At 47.0% G+C, this 10,000-nt stretch overlaps 1 protein-coding gene across 1 annotated transcript in view; it reads right to left on the bottom strand.

Moving 5' to 3' along the window:
• Positions 1-10,000, bottom strand: part of galnt1 (UDP-N-acetyl-alpha-D-galactosamine:polypeptide N-acetylgalactosaminyltransferase 1) — a 34,561-nt gene that overhangs the window by 2,116 nt on the left and 22,445 nt on the right. Inside the window, exons 5-12 of the mRNA XM_012825037.2 lie at positions 7,452-7,618; positions 6,366-6,573; positions 4,759-4,929; positions 3,419-3,536; positions 2,893-3,073; positions 2,069-2,208; positions 881-979; positions 117-251 (exon numbers count right to left, since the gene is read on the bottom strand). Coding sequence (XP_012680491.1) covers positions 117-251; positions 881-979; positions 2,069-2,208; positions 2,893-3,073; positions 3,419-3,536; positions 4,759-4,929; positions 6,366-6,573; positions 7,452-7,618 — 1,219 coding nt within the window. The remainder of the gene's footprint in view (positions 1-116; positions 252-880; positions 980-2,068; positions 2,209-2,892; positions 3,074-3,418; positions 3,537-4,758; positions 4,930-6,365; positions 6,574-7,451; positions 7,619-10,000) is intronic.

The following is a 10,000-nucleotide window of genomic DNA, read 5'->3' as shown; positions in this document are numbered from 1 at the left end:
CACATAGGAACTAAACAAAAACATTGTATTTCACCTGAAGATCCCTCCAAGTTGAGTTATGACCTGAACAACACATACCTTCAAACACATAAACAAATAAACACACAGACGCTCACCAGAGCGTCATACTCCCACAGCTGGTTGCCTTTCAGGTGGTGGCACTTGAGCATCATGACCGGGCCGTTGAGCTTGGAGACGTCCAGGCACAGGTCGTCTGTCCTCAGCTCCTTACTGGCCGTGTATGAAAACACCTATAGAACAGAGCAGCAGTCAGGGGTCAAACGCTCACCAACACACCACTGTGTGTGTATGTGTGTGTGTGTGTGTGTGTGTGTGTGTGTGTGTGTGTTACCTATCTATAACACACACCACAATATTCGTACACACATGCTCAGTCACACTCTCTCTCCCACACACACACATAACTAGGCCTGAGGGAGAGGCAAAGCTCAGGGCAAGACACAGGCCTCCTCCCCCTCCCCCTCTCTCTGTTCTTGGGGGATGTGTTGTGCAGAAATCAAACAAACATCTCAGTATTAAAACCATATGAAAAAGGTTGAGAGTGTGGGGGAGGAGCGTCTGAGAACAAGTGAAAGAGAGGGGAAGAGATGGAGAGAGGGGAAGAGATGGAGAGAGGGAAAGAAAGAGAAAAGTAGAGCACAGAGAGTGCCGGAGATGAAGGGGAGGTGAGAGGAGATGAGAGGCTTTTCTGTCCTTCTCCAGTGAAATGAAGTCCTGTCCGCCACATCACCATGGAAACACAAACAAATGAGATGAGTTGAGAGCAAGGGGAGAAAGAGAGAGAGAGAGAGACGGAGAGGGAGAAAGAAAGCAGGGAAAAACAGAAAGAGAGACTGAAAGACGCAGAGAGCGAACAGACCTGGTTGCCTCCCATGCCGTGGCAGTTAAATATCCCCACTTTTTCATTCTCCTTTCGTGCCATGTTATCCAAACACTGGTTCGTTTCCACATTACGGATCTGAAACACACACACACACACACACACACACACACACACACAATAACACAAACAGAGAAAGAGAAGTAAGTTACAGAGCTACTAGTTTGAAAACACAGCTTTATCAATCCCACCATTCCTTTGGCTCATTTGTCTGAAGAAGCAGATCAGGAAGCCTTCCTAAACTTTCTAAACTAGTTTTTTTCCCCCCATTTTTAAACCACCAATTAAATGTATCTAAAATATCAGCCCAATTAGAGCCTGTTCTTTTGCATAGTTAAAGAGTTTACTAAAATAAAAGGTTCTGCTCGGAGTGTTCGAAAAACTCAAACCAATTAAAACCACCAGGGTTGCATATTTAAGGGATCTGACCAATTAAAATCTCTCCAACGGGCAAATGTACTTCCATTATATAAACAATTAAATGTGTGAATATTTCACTACTCTGGCTTAAGGTCCTCAAAACAATCCCCCCCCACACACACACACAAAATAGACATCCAACAACACAAATTGACATGGGCGCACACACACACACACACACACACACTCTCTCTCACAGGTCGCATACAGACATGAAATGAAGCCATGTCAGACATCAGAGGCTGAGCTCATGCTTAATTCATGAGTGTCTGTCAGAGGAGAACGTGGAAGGCATGGAGAAAGAGCCAGAAAAGGGGAGGAGAGAATGAGACAAAAACAGGAAGAAAGGAAGAATGAAGGGAGAAGAGGAGATAAGAAAGAGATGAGATGGGGAGAAGCTGGGCATATGGGAGTCTGTGAAGACATGCTTCACTATGTGTGTATGTGTGTCTGTTCACATCCTTCCTAGCCAGCAGTAAAATTGGATAAAACATAAAGTCAGCAGAGATGCATATGTGTGTGTGTGTGTGTGCGTGTGTGTGTGTGTGCATGTATGCGTGCGTGCGTGTGTGTGTGCATGCGTGTGTGTGTGTGTGCATGCGTGTGTGTGTGCATGCGTCTGTGTGTGTGTGCATGCGTCTGTGTGCATGCGTGTGTGTGTGTGCATGCGTGTGTGTGTGTGTGTGCATGCGTGTGTGTGTGTGTGTGTGCATGCGTGTGTGTGTGTGCATGCGTGTTTGCTCTTACCTCTCCCAGTGAGTAGTAGTGACGTGGGATCTGAGAGTCAGGGTAAATAAGCTCCAGGTACCAGCTGAAGGGCTTACACTGCAGTCTCTGCCTCAAAGAGGCACGTGAGGAGATGTCCCCATAGTCCACCTTAGTCACTCCTGACACACACACACACACACACACACTATTAACACGGCAGCAGAATTTCTGCTGAAGAGAAGTATTGATTCAGTTTGGGAGGGAAGCCTAATGGATATTAATGTAACTGTCAATACCCTATTGTCTGTCTGTCTGTCTGTCTGTCTGTCTGTCTGTCTGTCTGTCTGTCTGTCTGTCTGTCTGTCTGTCTGTCTGTCTGTCTGTCTGTCTGTCTGTCTGTCTGTCTGTCTGTCTGTCTGTCTGTCTGTCTGTCTGTCTGTCTGTCTGTGTTTTGGACAGAGTGTTTTATTATGCACATGTGAGAGTATAGGTGGGTAGGTGAGGAGATTCAGAGATTCTCTTCTGTACTTTGCGTCAGTTGAATGGACTGATTTTAGCTTGGGATGACATCTGCTCTCTAAAAGTTAACATGAAAATTCTCAGAATTGTACCCAGTAAAAGGCCATTTGTCTGTATAAATTCCCACCATAAAGCTGCTGGTGCGTGCGCTGGCATAGTAGCTGCTACGGGATCATTTAAGTGGGTGCCACACAATTATGTAAAGCACTTTTAATACCTAGAAATCGATGTAGGTGAAAGAAAACCATTCACAATCTCTTTTCGTTAGGAAAAAAACGGGCCTGTGTGTGTGTGTGTGTGTGTGTGTGTGTGTGTGTGTGTCTATGTGTGCGCGCACATCTCACCTGGCGAGATGATGTAGAAAAAGTTCTTGAACTCGTCCATCCACACCTCAGCCAGCCGTCTGTTGTTCTTGTTGATGATCTGTCCAGTTCCACCAGGGAACGTGTAAGGCGTGGCCTTACGGAACACGTGACCCACGTGAGAACAGGTCACGATTTCCAGTGTCCCACCACACTGCCAGATCTGACACACACACACACACACACACACACACACACACACACACACACACACACACACACACACACACACACACACAGAGAGAGAGACAGAGACAGAGAGTGAGAGAGAGAGAGAGAGAGAGAGAGAGAGAGAGAGAGTGAGGGTGACGGGTGACGGGGAGAGAGAGCGAAAGAGAGAGAGAGAGAGAGAGAATTAACACATTTGAGGTCATTTCCTTTGTGGCTGGACAGGTGGAGCTGGTGGGTATGATGGAGGGAAAGGGTTTTTGAGCTGTAAAGTGTTCAAAGGCCTACTGTGTGCAGTGTAGGCCAGAAAGTAAGAGATTATGGGTAATGCGGTCCTCACCCTGAAGGATATCTCCAGGTTCTCTCCACCCCAGATGTCCATGCCAGAGTCATAAGTGCCAATCTCCTGGAAGTAATCCCTGTCTATGGAGAACAGGCCCCCCGCCATGGTGGGAGTCCTGGATCAAGACACACACAAATGCATTATTGATATAGAACACACTCCAAACACTTACAGTGTAGTTCATAAACATCTGTCTCACACACACACACACGCCGACACACATTTACACAAACACACACACAAATGCACATAAAGCATGTAAACTGCCCTGTAGGGAGGCAGTCAAGTCTTGCATAATTCATGTATGTGTATGTATCTGTCTCTCCCCACACACACACACACACACACACGCGCTCTTAGACAGTAACAGTTTTGTCACTGTAGGGTATGAGATTTCATCGACAGTGGAACTGACACTTTTACTGCAGCTATTTTAAAACACAATTACTCATAGCCCCCTCTCGCTCACTTGCTCTCTCCATCTCCCTCTCTCTCCAGGCACTTCATGCTCTTTCCTGTTTGCCCTCCATCTATCTCTCATTCTGGTCTCCGCTTAGCTTGTTTTCCACATGTTTAGGCTGCTGCTGTTTTTTTAAACTGTTCTTCTTATGCCATAACAGCCAAATAACACACACACAGAGAGAGAGAGAGAGAGAGAGAGAGAGAGAAAGCGAGAGCACATCCTTTAACAACACATGCGGAAAAACAAGGGGAAGTGGAGAGCAGGATAAAAACAAAATCCTTGTACTAAGAAGAACGTTGTATAACTCAAAACATCTAAAAACAACTCTGAAAAACACCTGTCTGAGTTCAGATGCTTGTGCATATGTTTGTGTGTGTGTGAATGTACATACGTGTGTATGTGTGTGTGTGTGTGTACGTACTGATGTGTGTGTGTGTGTGTGTCAGGGAGCTGTCAAATAAGCATGTATGTGTAAACATGGGCTTCTGTGTATGCTTGCCTTTGGAGAGAGATTGTCTGAGTGAGTTTGAGTGAGTTTGAGTGTGTCAGAGTGAAAGTGAGAGCGAAAGTTGGCTCAAATTGTTGAAGACAGTAAAAAAAAATAAGCTATTTCAATGGACCTGACACACAAGAAATACAACTGTGCTGTAAACTCTGAAGTTGACGCGCATCGCACGCCGCCAGTGGGCATTGCCGTTAAAAACCTACAAGCATGTCTAGACGCACGTCAGACACTGCCATTTGGCATTTGCTTTGAGAGTGTGAGTTAGTCAGAGTGTGTGTGAGTGAATGTGTGTGTTAGAGGGAGTATGAGAGTGCATTTTGTGTCAAGAGCTGTATGTGTGTATGGGTGTGTGTGTGTGGGTATACACACCTGACTGGCAGGGTCCTGTCTCCTTTCCTCCTGTCCATCTCTCTCTGGGGCACTGGATACCAGCGGAAATTCAGCTTCCAGTTAAAGCCCCCATAGGTCATGTCAGAGCCGGCCATGTACTCGAATGTGTCATCACTGATCACATCAATGATGGGACACACCACTGTCCTCCTGCTCGACACAAACACACACACACACACACACACACAATAAAAAACATTTGTGATATATGCTCACCTCATGGATGCAAATAAAACAGCAAATGTCAAAAAGGGCAACAAACACACACCCTCCCACACACACACACACACAGCCCAAGGTAGAAACCAATCTTTCTTATTCATCCCTCTACTTCTCCTACTCTCTCTGCACCTCTCTCCTTCACTCGATCACATTTACCCCCCCACACACCCACACACAGAAGCAGACAGAGGATGTAATTAAGCATAATAAATAAATAAACAAACAAACAAACAAACAGACACCCTGTAGGCTCAACAAAGCCCTTATTGATTTCTGCTCCCTGCCAGCATAAACGAGTGCCCTGTGTGTGTGTGTGTGTGTGTGTGTGGGGGTGTTTGTGTGTGTGTGTGTGTGTGTGTGTGTGTGAGAGAGTGTGTGTGTGAGTGTGTGTGAGTGTGTGTGTGTGTGGTCTCCCAGCAGATAAAAGTTTGCTGTGGGAGCCAGAAGACCACAAAGCCAGAAGATCCACAAAGACAAATGCTGTTATCAGTGTTCTTATTGCATCATCGCATGTGTTCAAGAGTGCAAGCACACACACACACACACATCCACATAGACACACACAAATTCACAGAGACTTCCTCAAACCACAGATGGAAAAAACTCACACACTCAGACAGGCAGTCGTGTCGACATAGATAGAAGATGTGAGGACATGGGTTCATGGTGTTCAGTGGAGTCAATAAAAGGGTGAGGAGAGTAATGAACTCCACTGAGACAAGGCTGACTTAACACCTCCATTAACACCTCAACACTTACCTGCACTCATTACCGACTCTCACTGCCACACTCATTCAGAAATTTGTGACTCGGTATGTGCTGTTCTAATTTGGCTGAAAGATCTTGTCGTGACTCGTGACTAATACCCTCCTGGTATTTCTAGCTCTGTCTTCCTCATGTTGATGTTCTACCGTAAAATCACCCCTGTACATGTAGGGTGCTGATGTGGGTCAAAGTGATCAAATGTGGCTAGAGGCTATGCTGAGCAAGTTTGTGGGTTGCCATTTGGGTTGCAGGTGAAGGCAACCAACCGTCCACCCGGCCAAAACCTCAACATCAGTGAGTCTGTCTGACCTAGATGCCATGACACACATGTATCCTCATAATCTGGATACATGTTAACCTACTGTTGCTGATTGCTCATAGCTTGACTGTTCTCTCCCTTGTACGTCGCTTTGGACAAAAGCGCCTGCTAAATGACTAAATGTAAATGTTACATTCAGACTATTTGCCCGGAATTATCGCGCCAGCGATGCCACATTGAAGCTAAGACGCTCTGATGCCAAAGAAATGATGGATGATGATGATGATGATGCGATTGTCACGACAGGAAGTGGCTGGGTTGCTGGGTCTGCGCTGCGTACCTGTCCTGTCTGATGCGAGCCAGCAGGGGCTCCAGCCAGCCGAGGGTGCACTCGCAGTGGGCGTCCAGGAAGGTGATGACCTGGCCGGTGGAGAGCGCCGCCCCGCGCAGCCGTGCCCGGATCAGCCCCGAGCGCTGCTCCATCCGCACCACCCGCACTGGCACCTCCAGCTTACGCACATACTGCTCCAGCGGACGCTTCAGGAAGTCTGAGGGAGGCACAGAGAGAGAGAGAGAGAGAGAGAGAGAGAGAGAGAGAGAGAGGAGGGATGATAGGGAGATATATGAGAGAGTGAGGGTAGAAAGAAAGAGAGAGAGAGAGAGAGAGAGGAGGGAGGGAGAGATTTGAGAGAGTGAGGGGAGAAAGAAAGAGGGAGGAAAGGGAAAGAGGTAGACAGCACAACCACAAGAAGAAGAAGAGAGGAACAAAAAGCCAGAAGGAGGGAGAAAGAAAGAGTGTGTTAAACAAGCTGAGGTGGGGTAGAGGTGTCTCTGCCAATCACACATGTGGAGAATGATAATGCACATTTCCCTGGAATATATTCACACTGGCACACACCCTTACATATGTGCAGAACCTTGAATAGCATTCCGTTCTGTAAATGTAGACTAGACCAGCGTTATCGCTAGCAAACAAATACACTTATCTCTTATCAGCCAGCTAATAAGGGATAGAGGGCTTAACATCACACAACCATCAATATTTACACACTGAATGCAAACACACATGCTCAGAGTGACGGAGAGATAAAGTTAAGGAGAAAGAGAAGACTGGCCAACTGTTACAGTGTCTGCGTTTCTGCGAGTTTGTGCCACACTGTCAAACACCATAAACACTTCCTCGACTTCAATCTCACGTGTTTTCCATTGTCATACGTAAAGGCAGAAACTGTGTCACATAAGACAACCCCCCCCCCCCACACACACACACACACACACACACACACAGTAAAGAAGTATGTTATAAATGTGTGTATGTGAAGTATGTTATAAATGAAGAAGAGGTCAAGTCACCATTCCTTCCAGATGACCACTAAGGTTTGACTGCATTAAAACACAACATACACACACACACACGCATCCTGACCTCTTTCGCTGGCATCATCCACCAGCACAATCTCCTCCAGTAGTTTCCGTGGCGAGCGGTTGATGACGGAGTGAACCGTGCGCAGCAGGGTGGTCCAGGCCTCGTTGTGGAACACAATCACCACGCTTGTGCGAGGAAGATCATCGGCATACAGCTTATTCTTACATCTATGTGCACACACACAGAGCAAAACAAACTGTCAATCAAGCTGAACATGCCCAGTTTATTGGAAAAGCATTCAGAGAGTTTGGGTATGTGTTCCTGTGTGTGTGTGTGTTTCAGATGGTTGGTGTACATGTGTGTGTATGTTCTGTATGTGAGTGTGTGTGTGTGTGTGCGTGCACAAGCATTTCCAAAGACACACACAAAAAAAGCCTAATCAGTCCACTTTGATGGAGAATCAGAAAGAGAGAAAGAGACAGAGAGAGAGAGAAAGAGTGTGTGTGGGGGGGAGGGGGGGGGAGGCAGAATGAAAGAGAGAGATCAGTAGGAATATTAAAATCTTGAGAGGATTACATAACACCTGGTTGCCGTGCCAACCAGCCTGCAGGGGAACAGGAAGTCCAGTGTTTTAAGAATGTGGGGCAAACACACACACACACACACACACAGTCCCTCTTCACCAATCCCCATGTTATAACCTTAACGACATTATTTCCTTTTCTGTTCTCCATCAGAGTGTAGTCCAGATGAACAGAAATTGAGCAATCAACACAGACTGACGAAGACCACAGACGAAACGAGAGGTCGAGACAAAGTGAAGAGGAAGGTAGAGAGAGGGGGGAAGGTGACTTTCAGGCTTCTTTTATGTGCTACTAAAGGTCATCTGTTCTTGCTTCACAGCTCTGGCCACTGGCGCTCCATGTGGAATGCAGGGGTGTTTTGTGAGTGTGTGTGTGTGTGTGCGTGTATGAGTGTGTATGTGCGTGTGTGTGTGCGTGTGTGTGTGCACTCGCCGAGAAAACTCCTTTGCTTTAATACGAGCCAACAGGCACCGGAACATTCCTTTAAATGGCTGTTTTAATAGGAGCTGGCCATTGAAGTTTGCAACCAACGGACTGCAGGCCCATGCAGTTAGCTGTGCCCGAGCCAAAACCCATGGGGTGCAGCTGGGAGCTGCGGGGGGGGGGGGGGGGGGGGGAGTGCCACATGACATGACTCCAGCTGGCTGCCTCTCTCTGGGTGTGCTAACTCCACTACACGGATGAGCCTAGAGCTACTCTGCATGAGACCATACATGAAAATGGACGAGAGAGAAAGAGAGTGAGAGAGAGACAGAGGAGGGAAGGAGAAACGGATGGATGAGTGGGAGAGAGAAAGAGAGAGAGAGAGAAGGGGGACAGAGAGAGAGTGTGAGAGAGAGAGCTGAAGGGAGAGAGCTAGAAAGAGAGATTTCTCTGCGTCTCCAGTACCTACATCAAAGATGGGAGCTGGGAGTACAGCCAAGACTGTGATATTGTGTGTGTGCGTGTGTGTGTGTGTGTGTGTGTGTGCAATAGAAACGTAACACACCATTCCCAGCAGCACAGCTGAAGTCGGGAATGTCAACACCCTCAGAGAGATCTACCCATATTACCCACTGCCAAAACAGCCTCCACAGATGCACTGGCTGGGAGTCAGTTTGAAGATGTTCAACATTGCTGTTCCTCATTAAGGAAGACGACAAACACTGATCTCCGTTCACTTTTACCGACTCACATAACAGACATATCACATGAAAACCATTAGCACAGACTTTTACAGAACATTTGACGGGCATTTCTCAGTTCATTCCAATGGCCTAAGCATAATTGTATTGATTCCCGCTCTCTCCCTGCTGCCGCGACTTCCTCTGTAATCTGTCTGTATAAACAGAGTAATTTCTTTCCAGAGAAAAAACACCATTTAGAAAATGTCACACGCCCCATGTAACATGACAGAGTGTCGTGTAGCAGTGATGAGGAACACATCATGTGTGTGCTCTCAAAGCATATACTGTAGAAGCAACACACTTGTGTAAACGCTCACATGTGAAGAACTGTCTGTGTTTCTTTATTTCCGTCTCTCTCTCTCACTCACTCTTTCCATCCCTCATCTGTCTCGCCCCTCTCTTCAGTCGCTCTCTCCTGCTCCCTCCTGTGTGTGAGAGTGTCATTTGGCCCCTCTGATGCTCCAGACAGGAGTGTGTTGAAGTCAGAAAGTCAACAAGTGATCTATCTGTGACCTCATCTTATCCACTGCCAACACACACACACACACACTCATTTTCAGACATGATCTGTGCTGGACATACACATCATCCACACGTCTGAAAACAGTGCACGCACTCCATGTGGGCTGCACACCCATGAACACACACACACACGCAAGCAGACCCACTCACACATACTCTCACACACACACATGCAAGCAGACCCACTCTCTCTCACACACACACACACACGCAAGCAAGCAGACCCACTCACACATACTCTCACACACTTACTCTCTCACACACACACACACACACACACACACACACACACACGCAAGCAGACCCACTCACACATACTAACACACACACACACACA

Source organism: Clupea harengus, chromosome 11 (assembly GCF_900700415.2).
Source record: "Clupea harengus chromosome 11, Ch_v2.0.2, whole genome shotgun sequence".
Lineage (NCBI taxonomy): Eukaryota > Metazoa > Chordata > Actinopteri > Clupeiformes > Clupeidae > Clupea > Clupea harengus.
The sequence above is the reverse complement of the archived record's forward strand: the minus strand, read 5'-3'. Positions and strand labels throughout refer to the sequence as shown.